The 13641-nt window shown below is 51.2% G+C and overlaps 2 protein-coding genes across 14 annotated transcripts in view; one reads left to right on the plus strand and one right to left on the minus strand.

Annotated features, from left to right (window-relative positions):
- The window catches only part of SLC35B2 (solute carrier family 35 (adenosine 3'-phospho 5'-phosphosulfate transporter), member B2), a 3807-nt gene extending 474 nt beyond the window's left edge, over positions 1-3333 (plus strand). Inside the window, exons 1-4 of one of the 9 annotated variants that reach the window (XM_011960327.1) lie at positions 1-95; positions 609-802; positions 991-1149; positions 1820-3333. In XM_011960327.1, coding sequence (XP_011815717.1) covers positions 1859-2758 — 900 coding nt within the window. In that variant the 5' untranslated portion in view covers positions 1-95; positions 609-802; positions 991-1149; positions 1820-1858 and the 3' untranslated portion in view covers positions 2759-3333. Of the gene's footprint in view, positions 96-177; positions 313-608; positions 803-990; positions 1150-1819 lie in introns of those variants that run through there. The other 8 variants (XM_011960319.1, XM_011960321.1, XM_011960320.1 and 5 more) reach the window with 8 other exon arrangements.
- Positions 3334-3552: 219 nt separating this feature from the next.
- On the minus strand, positions 3553-10952 carry HSP90AB1 (heat shock protein 90kDa alpha (cytosolic), class B member 1). 5 transcript variants are annotated; one of them, XM_011960314.1, is made up of 12 exons: positions 10777-10952; positions 8383-8529; positions 7567-7773; positions 7305-7464; positions 6988-7121; positions 6546-6854; positions 5932-6097; positions 5538-5728; positions 5268-5415; positions 4879-5147; positions 4055-4388; positions 3553-3944 (listed from the first exon to the last, which is right to left on the minus strand). In XM_011960314.1, the coding sequence occupies exons 2-12, from the start codon at positions 8527-8529 to the stop codon at positions 3835-3837; spliced, it is 2175 nt and encodes a 724-aa protein (XP_011815704.1). In that variant the 5' UTR covers positions 10777-10952; the 3' UTR covers positions 3553-3834. The 5 variants fall into 5 exon arrangements, with proteins under 5 accessions (XP_011815704.1, XP_011815707.1, XP_011815706.1 ...); XM_011960317.1 differs by lacking the exon at positions 10777-10952 and adding an exon at positions 9926-10591 and having other exon boundaries at positions 7305-7452; positions 7699-7773; XM_011960316.1 differs by lacking the exon at positions 10777-10952 and adding an exon at positions 9926-10591 and having other exon boundaries at positions 7305-7434.
- Positions 10953-13641: the final 2689 nt, after the last annotated feature.

The following is a 13641-nucleotide window of genomic DNA, read 5'->3' on the forward strand; positions in this document are numbered from 1 at the left end:
TGGAGGCGGCGGAGGGAGCGCAGGGGGCGCGCGGCCCGGGGACTCGCATTCCCCGGTCCCCCTCCACCCCACGCGGCCTGGACTATGGACGCCAGGTGGGGGCTAGGGCAGTGGTGAGCTCACGTGACCGAGCCCCCGGGCCACGTGACTGCCGCACATCTGCACTGGGGGCCGGGTGGGGTCCCGGCTGCTCGGCCGTAGGCCAGCATAGGAGCCAGTGGGAATAGGGGGTGCGGCTTGGTTTTGTGCTCCTTGGGGAGCTTCGGGCGGAGGGGCAGGGTACCCTGACGCCCTAGGAACGTGGAGGGGAGGGTGGGGGAAGGGGCGCTGCCTCTGGCCTGAGCAGCGGGCTAGCGCTGGAGGGAACAGAGGAGACCTATGTGGCCAGAAGGGCGGATCCACCCCCGGGGAGGGAGGAAGCCCTGCCGGGCCAGCGCCGGCGTCCCCTCGCCCCTCCTCGAGAGAGAGAGAGAGAGACACTCTTTGTCCCGGCCGGAGCTGCAGCGGAGGGGGCGGGGAGGAGACTCCGGGCACTACTCCAGTGTGGTCCCGTCTGGAGGGCGGAGGGGATAACTGCGCCCTAATGCTTATGTCCGCTTTCCTTACAGGTGGTGGGCAGTGGTGGTGCTGGCTGCGTTCCCCTCCCTAGGGGCGGGTGGGGAGACTCCCGAAGGCCCTCCGGAGTCATGGACCCAGCTATGGTTCTTCCGATTTTTGGTGAATGCTGCTGGCTATGCCAGCTTTATGGTACCTGGCTACCTCCTGGTGCAGTACTTCAGGCGGAAGAACTACCTGGAGACCGGTGTGTGACGCAAGGGCGGGGAAGTGAGCTAGGTCGGGAAGGAGGGTATTTGGCCAGCGGTCCAAACGGGATATGACTTGAAGAGGGCGGGACGACGGTAGGCCGGACAGCAGGGCAGGCTGGCTGCTCTGGGGAAGAGGAAGTGCTACGGAGAAGATTTGGGGCTTGACTTTGTGTGCTTTCTTCAGGTAGGGGCCTCTGCTTTCCCCTGGTGAAAGCTTGTGTCTTTGGCAATGAGCCCAAGGCCTCTGATGAGGTTCCCCTGGCGCCCCGAACAGAGGCGGCAGAGACCACCCCGATGTGGCAGGCCCTGAAGCTGCTCTTCTGTGCCACAGGACTCCAGGTAGGTAGGTGGGCTCAGGCTGTCTTCCTGGGTTGGATGCCGGTGGGCAGGGATTCTGCGAAGGTTTCCATTTTACCAGTCCCAGAGCTTTGCTAGTTGGTGTTTCATGTCCTGCTCCCAGGGGCACACTGCACCTCCATCTTGGAGGTGTTTGGGGGAAATGCTCTTTTCTTTCCTCTTCTCCTCTCCAGCACTGGTACTGAAAGTTCATGCTGTTGTTTCGAGATGTCTGGTGCAGAAGACTTGCCCTATTCTCTGGGATTTCTACTGTGCCGTTATTATACTTCCTTCCTGCACTGGTGTCTCACATACTGTAAACCCACTGATAAAATTGTGGGGGAGCCATTCAGCTTTCCCCTAGTACTGCATGTGAGGAGTGCTAAGATGCGGGCCCCATGGCATTTTGCAGTGGGTACTAGTTCCCCCTTGAATATCATGTTGAACTACAGATGCCCAGTTCTGAGAGTTCTTGCCTCCCTGAGTGGGTTTTTCACACACAGTTGATTCCCTACAAGGTGAATCCAGACTTGGGAGAAGAAACTTCTACAGAGGAACCAAGAAGTGTGTATTTTCCTTTGAATCACTTAGGCATCATCCTGAAGAAGAGGGAGAATTTTTGTCTACCTTTTCATTATCTTGCTTATTGTCTTCTTTGCCTCTACCTTCCCCAACAGGTGTCTTACCTGACTTGGGGTGTGCTGCAGGAAAGAGTGATGACCCGTAGCTATGGGGCCACAGCCACATCACCGGGTGAGCGCTTTACAGACTCGCAGTTCCTGGTGCTAATGAACCGAGTGCTGGCACTGATTGTGGCTGGCCTCTCCTGTGTCCTCTGCAAGCAGCCCCGGCATGGGGCACCCATGTACCGGTACTCCTTTGCGAGTCTGTCCAATGTGCTTAGCAGCTGGTGCCAATACGAAGCTCTTAAGTTCGTCAGCTTCCCCACCCAGGTGCTGGCCAAGGCCTCTAAGGTGATCCCTGTCATGCTGATGGGAAAGCTTGTGTCTCGGCGCAGCTACGAACACTGGGAGTACCTGACAGCCACCCTCATCTCCATCGGGGTCAGCATGTTTCTGCTATCCAGCGGACCAGAGCCCCGCAGCTCTCCGGCCACCACACTCTCAGGCCTCATCTTACTGGCAGGTTATATTGCTTTTGACAGCTTCACCTCAAACTGGCAGGATGCCCTATTTGCCTATAAGATGTCATCGGTGCAGATGATGTTTGGGGTCAATTTCTTCTCCTGCCTCTTCACAGTAGGCTCACTGCTAGAACAGGGGGCCCTCCTGGAGGGAACCCGCTTCATGGGGCGACACAGTGAGTTTGCTGCCCATGCCCTGCTACTCTCCATCTGCTCTGCATGTGGCCAGCTCTTCATCTTTTACACCATTGGGCAGTTCGGGGCTGCTGTCTTCACCATCATCATGACCCTCCGCCAAGCCTTTGCCATCCTTCTTTCCTGCCTTCTCTATGGCCACACTGTCACTGTGGTGGGAGGGCTGGGAGTGGCTGTGGTTTTTGCTGCCCTCCTGCTCAGAGTCTACGCGCGGGGCCGTCTAAAGCAACGGGGAAAGAAGGCTGTGCCTGTTGAGTCTCCTGTGCAGAAGGTTTGAGGGTGGAGAGGGCCTGATTCTCTCCTACTGTAACCTGGGGGAGCTGGCTCAAAGGGCAAAATGCAGGTGTTTTCTCAGTATCATAGACCAGCTCTGCAGCAGGGGGTGGGGAGCCCAGGAGGCAGCCTTCCCTTTTGCCTTAAGTCACCCATCTTCCAGCAGGCAGTTTATTCTGAGCCGCAGGGTAGAGACAGTCCTCAGTGAGGGGGAATTTGGGGTCAAGAGGGCATAGGTAGGTTCCACAACAGTTCCCCCTCCCAGAAGTTTCCTTAAGTCTTGCCCTAGCTGGGCTCTGCTGCCTTCCAGACTCCCTCCTCTCTGCAAATACCTGCATTTCTTACCCTGGTGAGAAAAGCACAAGCGGTGTAGGCTCCAATGCTGCTTTCCCAGGAGGGTGAAGTGAAGATGGTGCTGTGTTGTGGAAAGGGGATGCAGACCCTGCCCAGCACCACCACCTCCTATGCTCCTGGATCCCTAGGCTCTACTCCATGAGCCTGTTGTAGGTTTTGGTACTTTAGAAATGTAACTTTTTGCTCTTATAATTTTATTTTATTAAATTAAATTACTGCAATGGACTTGGTCCTGTGTTTTGGTTGACTGAAAAGGCATTATTACGTGGTAGTTTTTCAGAAAAACTGCCTTTAGCTTCAGTGTGTGCACTCTTAAGACTCACTGGTATTCTGTATCTTAGCTACAAAACCAGCTCAACTTGCTGTGCTCATGAACACAGCAAAAGCTGGGGGGATAGAGAAACTAGGGAAGAATAACATCCACTTCACAAGGGAGAGCAGAACTGTATAAAAACGGCATATTCTTTATTTTGCATACTTTAATTTCAGAACAAAATGAAGAAAATAAAATAAACCACAACACACAACATCCAATCCTGCTGTCAGAGTAGAGAGGGAATGGGGCTTGACACCCTTGGTTTCCTGCCTTCAACAAAAGGACAGGAGAGGAAAAACAACACTAGACATCAGCAGGGGGAGCCAGGTGGGACGGGGCACTTGAGGCTGCAATGGGAGCCACAGGGACACTATACAAGGGCACAAGTTTTCCAACTATGAACTTCTAACCTAATCGACTTCTTCCATGCGAGACGCATCCTCATCGCCTTCAAGAGGGGGGATCTCATCAGGAACTGCAGCACTGGGTTCCTCTGCTGCCACTTCATCTTCATCAATACCTAAAGTAAAATTAAGCCACGTAAGACTTGACTAAATAGCATTAAGTCAAATCCAGACAGGAGCCTAGTTGCACAAACTCCTTGCCACACCAAGTACCAAAGCTGCTTACCTAGACCTAGCTTGATCATGCGGTAGATGCGGTTGGAGTGGGTCTGGGGATCCTCAAGGGAAAAGCCTGAAGAGAGCAGGGCGGTTTCAAACAGCAGCACCACCAGGTCCTTAACTGCCTTATCATTCTTGTCGGCCTCAGCCTTCTGCCGCAGAGTCTCCACAATGGGGTGGTCGGGGTTGATCTCCAGGTGCTTTTTGGCCATCATATAGCCCATGGTGGAGTTGTCCCGAAGTGCCTGGGCTTTCATGATCCGCTCCATATTGGCTGTCCAGCCATAGGTGCTGGTCACAATGCAGCAGGGTGAAGACACAAGCCTATTGGAGATTGTCACCTGTGGACAATCACAAAAGCCTTAGATTTGCATTAGATCAGTGACCACTTTGAAAGAGGAAACGGACACTGTCAAGCCTGTAATTCCAGCAGGGGGAGGAAGAGGTGGGCCGATCACTTGAGTTCAAGACCAACCTGGCAAAACCCTCTCTCTACAAAATATAAAAAAAATTAGCCGGGTGTGGTGGCACATGTCTGTAATTCCAGCCACTCAGGAGACTTGAATTTGCAGCGAGCTGAAATCCAGTCCAAAAAAAAAAAAAAGAAAATGATACTTTATCTACTCTCAGAAGTTAACTGAAGCAATGCCTAATCTGTGCCATATTTTATTAAAATAGCCTTAAACCTGGCTAGGGAAGAGAACAAGAGGCAAGAAGGCTTCCAACAGTAAATAGGGGGCCTCAAGCCACTAATTGTGTAGAAACATGATTGTGAGGGAGCCCACCTCAAAGGTATGTTACAAAATATATCCTAGCTCCAGAATGGCTTACCTTCTCAACCTTCTTATCTAAGATTTCTTTCATGAGCTTGCAGAGGTTCTCAAACTTTGCCTTGCTCTCTTCCATCTTCTTCTTCTCCTCCTCATCCTCAGGCAGCTCCAGACCCTCCTTGGTAACTGAGACCAGGCTCTTCCCATCAAACTCCTTGAGCTGCTGCACACAGTACTCGTCAATGGGCTCGGTCATATATACCACCTCGAAGCCCCGTTTCCGCACTCGCTCCACAAAAGCTGAGTTGGCCACCTGCTCTTTGCTCTCACCTGTAGGGTAATTAAATGGACTCAGTGACTAAAATGCCTCATACTGCCAGTTCCGTTCCTAGGTAGCCCTGAAATGTACTCCCCACTCCTCCAAAAAGGCTTCCATCAGAACCAACGCACCAGTGATGTAATAGATGGACTTCTGTGTCTCCTTCATGCGAGAAACATACTCTGACAAAGATGTCATCTCATCTCCAGACTGGGAGGTGTGATAGCGCAGCAGCTCAGACAGGCGGCGGCGGTTAGTGGAGTCCTCGTGGATTCCAAGCTTGAAGGGTGGGAAGAGAAAAAACAATCCAACTTAACTACAATTCACTTTCTATGTGAATGGAAAAATTTGTTAGTAATTACTAAGAAAGTGGTAAAGGGAATAAGCATTTGCCTCTTTACCTTGAGATTTTTAGAGAATGCCTCATAGAATTTCTTGTAATTCTCCTTGTCTTCTGCCAGCTCAGAGAAGAGCTCAAGACACTTCTTAACAATGTTTTTACGAATGACTTTCAAGATTTTGCTCTGCTGGAGCATTTCTCGGGAGATGTTCAGGGGCAGATCCTCAGAGTCAACCACACCGCGAATAAAATCTGCCATCAACCAGGATGAGAAAGCTCAATAAAAATAGCTACACCAGAGCTGGTACCCAGATTCAAACAGAAGGCTCTAATAGCCTCCTGAACCCTTATACTTACTATGCATTAAAGAAAACCCTTAACCTAAGATATCCTGGCAGAATGCCGAAAACCTCCCAAGACTTCACCCAGCTAAGTTAGGCCAAAGAGATACTCACTGAGATACTCTGGTATTAACTCATCACAGCTGTCCATGATGAACACACGACGGACATAGAGTTTGATGTTGTTCTTTTTCTTCTTGTTTTCAAAAAGGTCAAAGGGAGCCCGACGAGGAATGAATAGCAATGCCCTGAATTCCAACTGACCTTCTACAGAAAAGTGCTGCGAGAAACCAAAAATAAGCAAGTGATACATTTCAAAAGAGGGCCTTTTAGCCCCCACACCAAATTACCTAAAAGTGGAAGAATGATCCTCCCTAAGCCTAATGGATAGAGCGCACACACACGCAGTTCCCAAGAAAACTGAGTCTTAATGCCCTCAACGATCTACACGAATACTAGCTGTATATAGAAAACAGTCTGCTCTGCTCAGAACCCTGGATGTGTAAGGCTGCCAGTAGACATTACCCAGATTTCCTTTAGAGAAAGTGAGGTCATTAGGAAGGATGGCACTTCACTATGACAGGGTAATCAGTAAGTGAAAATACATGGCTCTTACATTTCTTTTATCAGCTGGACACGTTCCATGTGTCTATTACCTGCCAACACCCTTCCACTTACTCATTCCTCTCCATATTTGCATGTTGACCCAACATGCAAAGGCTTCTCACCTTGACTGCCAAATGGTCTTCCCAGTCATTGGTGAGGCTCTTGTAGAATTCTCCATACTCCTCTTGGGTGATGTCATCAGGGTTTCTGGTCCAAATAGGCTTGGTCTTGTTTAGCTCTTCCTGATCAATGTATTTCTCTTTAATCTTCTTAGTTTTCTTCTTCTTATCCTTACCACTGTCATCCTCCTCATCTGAACCCACATCTTCGATCTTGGGCTTTTCTTCATCATCTTTATCTTCCTCTTCTTTCTCACCTTTCTCTTCCTCTGCCTCATCATCACTAATTTCCTTCTCTCGCTCCTTCTCCAACTAAGTAACAAAAACAGAAATTAGCCTTGGAGTACAAAACACCAGGAAAAGCAGAAGCCAGGGACCATGAGATTCTCCAGAACAGGAAACATCCTGCACGCTAAGTGTAAAAGGTTTAAAAGTCCAAACTCACATAAAGGGTGATGGGATAGCCTATGAACTGAGAGTGCTTCTTCACTACTTCTTTGACCCGCCTCTCTTCTAAGTACTCTGTCTGATCTTCTTTAAGATGGAGGATCACTTTGGTACCTCTGCCAATGGGCTCACCTAGAAGAGTTAATCACAAGCGTGTAACAGGGTGAAAGCATATGCAGTTGAGACATCACCAAATTAATGAAGTATTAGCAGAACTGCTATGAAGAACTGCTTGACAGGATGCTCAAAATTTCTGCTACTGGTGAGCCCACAAAACTCTAACCCAGCTACCTTGTAACAGAAAAGCTAACTTACCATGGTCAGCCCGCACAGTGAAGGAACCTCCAGCAGAAGATTCCCAAGCATACTGTTCATCATCGTTGTGCTTTGTGATCACAACCACTTTCTCTGCCACCAGGTAGGCAGAATAAAAGCCAACACCAAACTGTCCAATCATGGAGATGTCTGCACCAGCCTGCCAACAAGTTTTTTTAAAGTCAAACACAAAATTTAAAGAAGCAAAAAAATAAAGAACACTGATGACTATGAAGGGTGTATGCCAACAGAACTGCAGTACCTGAAGAGCCTCCATGAATGCTTTAGTACCAGACTTGGCAATGGTTCCCAAATTATTTATGAGATCAGCTTTGGTCATGCCAATGCCTGTGTCTACCAAAGTCAGGGTACGTTCCTGAGGGTTGGGGATGATGTCAATTTTCAGCTCTTTACCACTGTCCAACTTCGAAGGGTCTGTTAGGCTCTCATAGCGAATCTTGTCCAAGGCCTGAAAATAATACAAACAGCAACTTACTTTTGCTTTCTCCAAGACAGGCAATTGCTCTGTTGCCCAAGCTACAGTGCAGTAGCAGCAAGGATGACAGCTCACTGCAGCCTTGACCTCCCTGGTTCAAGCCATCCTCCCAAATAGCTGGCACTACAGGCACATGCCACTGTGCCCAACTAATATTTAATTGTCTGCAGAGACAAGGTCTCGCTGTTGCCCAGGCTGCCCTCGAAATCCTAGGCTCAAGTGATCCTCCTGCCTTGGCGTTACAGGTTAACACGAGTTAACACGCTCGGTCATTTTTGCTTTCTTAAAGCCCGTGTCTTCAAAGAAAATCTTGGTTTACCTCTCTCAGCCTCAAATCTGATTGCCCCTTATCTTGAGGCTTTAGAAATACAGTTAGTTCCACGAGCCCACCTTTTCTGGACATAGTCCCTTCCCTTTCAAGTTCAAGATAGCCAGAGAGTTAAGACAAATCTTTTTGGAATAGTTGCAAGTTTACCCCCTTAAATAGTAGTCCCCAACAAAGCCCAAACCACTCCTTTCCTCTCTTCTAGAGTGTCAAAAAAAAAAAATAAACACACCAAATATGGAAACCAGAGCACTTACATCAGAAGCATTAGAGATCAACTCCCGAAGGAAAATCTCCTTGTTGGAATAGAAGGTATTGATGATGAGAGACATGAGTTGCGCAATTTCTGCCTGAAAGGCAAAAGTCTCCACCTCCTCCTCTCCATGGTGCACTTCCTCAGGCATCTAAAATAAAAATTATCATTAATTACAAAACATGAAGGCCTCATATTTAAAAATACTAAAGGTCATCTCATTTGTTAGGACCTTAGAGTTGAGACTGGTTTGACCTGAGTACTATCCCTTCCGAAGAGACTGAAAAAGCATTCTCTTAAAAAGATCTCAGGCTACACACTAAGTGGGAAGCCTGAAAATTCAGAAGGAAAAAGAAAATAAGCTAAATGTTCTTCAAACAAACGTCAAAGAACCCAGCTACTTAGAGTGGTGACCAGCAGGCTCGGCGTCATCCGGTAGTAGTATGGCAGAAACTCATAATGCTGGTCCAACCCAGGTATCCAGACATCCCAAATAATCTTTACACAAATTTAAATGTGAAAATCACTACCTACAGTTCTTCATTTGGAGATCAAAGTAACTAGTCTGGCACTAACTTTAAACTGCTCCCCCTGAGATGTCTTCCTAAGACCAGCCCAAGGGCAGGACACTCCTGCCCCACACTGCAGGGAGGAATAACCTGGGATCCAGAGAATACCCGCCTGAAGGGCAATTAAATCCGGACAAAGAATCGATAAGACAAAAGCTCCACTACGACCCCTTCACAGGACAAAATTACAGAACAGGACCAAACCCAACACAAGGAAGATGGTGGCCGTAACCACCAGGCCGACACTCGTCACTGCCGGACATGCGTCGGCAGGGACCACGCGAGGAGGGGGCGCCGCCGTGCACCCTCCTTCGCCCCAGCATCCGGGCACTGGGGCGGGGCGCCAGAATCCAGAAGCTTCCAGAACAATCTCAGCTCTAGAGGACGGGCGGAGGAGGGAGCCCATGAATCTTCCAGAAGCTGCCCCCCTCCCCGCCCCTGCTCCACCGGGACTGCAAGATCTGGAAGGAGAGAGTATGGGGTGCTGGAGACCGAAAGCGCTTCTCCCACACCATGAACCCTCACAGAAACAAAGCACCCAAGGCGGCTTTAACAACGCGTCCGGTAAGAAAGGTGGCAAAGCCAGTCACACAGGGCCTTGCTGAGTCACCCGAGCGAGCACCCCTGCCATCCTCCGGTCCCCCTCCGACACCCTATAGCCGTGTCCGGAAGTGGAGGGGCAAAAATGGCAGCGTCCCGGGCCGCGCGGCCACCACGTGCAGCTGCCCGCCGCGCACTGCCGCAGCCCCGCACCCCACCTCGCTACGGCTAGGAAGAGCGGAGAGTAAAGCCCCACCGCCCAAGCACACTAGAGAAAACCGAGTAAAACTCAAAAGCCCTCACCTACCACTACCCTCACCCTGTAAAAATCCAGGGCGTTATCCCCAAGCCACCCCGACATCTAGGCTCCCTAAAGGACAGAAAAAAAGAGCAACACGAAAGAGCACCAAAGAAGCCTAGCGAAGAATTCCGCCTTACCTTGAAAAAAAAGGCTTACACGTATTAGAGAACACCGTGGGCTTGGTTTCTGATAACCAGGAGGCACAAACGCTGCGCCGGAGTGACTAGAGAGAGCTACTGCGTGTCCCAAGTCTCCCTATATAAGGCGAAGCACAGAACAGCCACCCTCCCGTGGATCCCTCCGCCTTAAAGGAGCATGCTTGTCAAGCCCGCACCTGCCGCCCCCAGCCCACCTTGACGTCATGGTCCGAAAAAAGGAGGGGGCGGGGAAGAACCCAAGCAACGGATCCACCCACACGTTTGCTTGTGATCACAGCCCCATATCTTCACGTCTAGGACCTGACCCCATCAAGAGCTGGGATAAGGAGTGCTCATTTGGCATATACGGTGTCTCTACCGGCGAGGAACCCATTGACCTCCCTAAAACTTGTGGGGCAAGAGTCCCCACACCCAAGGACGGGGCCGGGGGCGGGGGGAACACCTAAAAAGAACGGACGCAACTAACCACTCCGACCGCCGCTCCCATACCCAATCTTCTTCCTAGTATATGCCCTACACATTTCGCATCCCGACAGAGGGACTGGCATTCGGGACCCGACCTTGGGTAGCCCCAGATGCTGACTCTCCCACGAGCAGAGGAAGGGCGGAGGATTAGCGGTGTGGGGTATCTCAGCGTGGGGGGAGGGCGCCGGCGGGACTCTTTGCCGGCATGCGGCGGAAGGCGCGGCAGCACTGCGGCTTTCCAGCAGTTTCCAGGCCTGTCTCGGCGGTCCCGCCCCCGCCCGCCCCCTCCCCGCGGGGCTCCGCCTCTCCGGCTGCGGCCAGGGCAGGGTTTTTGCAGCGACCCCACCCGGAGACCGGCTCTGGACCTGTCCGAGAAGACGCAGGTACTAGCCCAATCCTCAGGGATGGGATGGAGCGCTGGGGAGGGATCGGCTGACCCCTCCTTCCCCGCGTCAATCACACAACACCCAAGCACCTGGGGCGACTCTGCGGGCGTACCGTTTTGCACTCTGAGAGTGGAGTCGCTACGGGAGGGACCCCCTCCAGCCCCTGCGGCCGCCACGTACAAGGAACACGGGGACATGCGCCCTCCCTACGCAGGCACGTCAAGCCATTTCTCAAGCTGGTTCGCTTTTTTTCTCCCACTTCCCTCCTGCAGCTATTTGGACTTGGGTAGGAGGGAGTCTCTAGGAGCCACTGCAGGGCAACAGGAGCTCTGGGAGGCCGCGTGACGACGCCGGCCAGAGAGCGGCTAGCCAAGTTGTTCCCCTTCAGCCTTGGCACCAGAACCCCTAGGCCATACCCCTGGTCAGTGAACTGCGGCCGCCGTGTCTGGCCTGTCTCCGCCCTTTTGCCTGCCCTCCAGTCGGCAACCTGTCCTTGCCTTTCCAAGGCCTCATCCGAAAGCCTGCTGGACCCACAGCCCCTCCAGGAGAGAATAGCCGCTCCCTGCTCTGTGTCCTGTGATGTCCATCTGGTCCCCTTCCTGGCCCACCCCTAGGATGCTTGGGAAGAGTTTCCCCACAGCCACCCACATCGTCCTCCCTCACCAGCCCTGTTGTTACCCAGTCTACATTCGTTAACAAGCTTTGTTCATGTGTTGAATACCAAAGAAAAAGGAGGTCCCTTGCTTTCCTCTTCCTTGTCCCTGTCCACTTTGCCATGCCTGCCATCATCATCCCGATTTTATATCCTTTCTCCCTTTCATTATGGTCTGCAAAAAGCCTATGGCTGGGAGAAGTCTATAAGAAGGGGTATTGGGTGCTCTATTCCTGACCAAAACCGCAAACCAGAGGGAGCCTGATCCCTTAACATGCCCTCTCCTTCTAAGCAGAGGGACCTACGTCATTAAAAATCTGCTCCCCAGTTCACAGAGAGCATTCACAAACTCTCACTGTCCTGTGAGCAGATGAAAGTCAGTGTGCACATTATATCAACAGGGAAGTGGCTTTAGTGACTCCCAGGGTCCCTCTACGCAGAGCCCTTGCTGCACTAGCTCCCTTTCTGCTCCAGAAATGGAGCAGGGATGTGATCTCACCCCTAGGACCTAAATCCAAAGCAGGAATCACTCCTGTGGATGGGCTTACCCTGAGCTGAATCCTTTCAGTGTCAAGACTCAGCTGCTTCCTGAAGACTTTCTAAATGGGAAAATCTCAAATCTTACACCAGCATAGAAATTCCACTTTCTCTGCCGGGCACAGTGGCTCATACCTGTAATCCCAACACTTTGGGAGGCTGACGTGGGTGGATCACCCGAGGTCAGTAGTTCACAACCAGCCTGGACAACATGGTGAAACCTCGTCTCTACTAAAAATTAGCTGGGGGTGGTGGCGCTTGCCTGTAATCCCAGCTACTTGGGAGGCTGAGGCAGGAAAATCTCTTGAACTTGGGAGGCAGAGGTTGCAGTGAACCAAGACCACACCATTGCACTCCACTCTGGGCAACAAAAGAGAAACTCCGTCTCAAAAAAAAAAGGGCCGGGTTTGGTGGCTCATGGCTGTAATTCCAGCACTTTGGGAGGCCAAGGCCAGAGGATCACGAGGTCAGGAGTTCAAGACCAGCCTGGCCACTATGGTGAAACCTGTCTCTACTAAAAATACAAAAATTAGCCGGGCATGGTAGCGCCCGCCTGTAGTCCCAGCTACTTGGGAGGCTGAGGCAGGAGAATCACTTGAACCCAGGCAGCAGAGGTTGCAGTGAGCCGAGATAGCACCACTGCACTCCAGCCTAGGTGGCACGGTGAGCCTCCATCTCAAAAAAGAAATTACACTTTCTCTTCCAGGAAGCCTTTCAGGACACTGCCTACCTGTGTCCACAAGCTCCATCCTTGGAGATCCTGGGGATGCAGAGGTGTATACACAGGACTGGGAGCCCTCAACACACTGGAGGCTGCAGCAGGCCAAGTGTGAACTGTAGGAGGATGGGAGAAGCAGCAGAGGCCCTCAGCTCAGCTTGGGAAAGAGCAGTCTTAGGACCATGGCTAGCCAGGCCATGACATGGAAAGCATGGAAAGGCACAGAGCCCCGTTAGAGGAACTATAGCTCAGGAACCCCAAAGGGAAGCACAGGGAGTTGAAAGTAGCCCTGCAGATGGGGGTTAGGTCGGAGAGCGCTGCAAATGCCACTGATAAGAAGTTCTGACCTTAAGGGTGAGAGAAGGGAAAGTTATTAAAGACAGGCTTAAAACTACATCTTCCAGACTGGGCACGGGTGGCTCATGCCTGTAATCCCAGACCTTTGGGAGGCCAAGGTGGGTGGATCACCTGAGGTCGGTCATTTGAGACCAGCCTGACTAACATGGAGAAACCCCTCTCTACTAAAAATACAAAATTAGCCAGGTGTGGTGGCACACGCCTGTAATCCCAGCTACTCAGGACGCTCAGGCAGGCAAATCGCTTGATCCCAGGAGGCGAAGATTGCAGTGAGCCATGATTGTGCCATTGCACTCCAGCCTGGGCAACAAGAGGGAGACTCTGTCTCAAAAAAACAAACAAACAAACTACCTCTTCCGAAGCCTTATTCCCAGCAGCACTTGGAACCACCAGTGTTCCCAAGATCCCTTTTATTCCTCCATGAAACCTCCTAGGCCCAGCCCAACCTTCTGCTGTTAGAGGGTGGCCAGCTAAAGTATAAATTAACAACCCAAGGCCTGCAGCTGGTGGGCCTGCTGTTTGTTTTTTGAATGGCCTGTGGGCCAAGAATGGTTTTTACACTTTTTTTTTTTTTTTTTTT

Source organism: Colobus angolensis, unplaced genomic scaffold, assembly GCF_000951035.1.
Source record: "Colobus angolensis palliatus isolate OR3802 unplaced genomic scaffold, Cang.pa_1.0 Scaffold51, whole genome shotgun sequence".
NCBI classification, from domain to species: Eukaryota; Metazoa; Chordata; class Mammalia; order Primates; family Cercopithecidae; genus Colobus; species Colobus angolensis.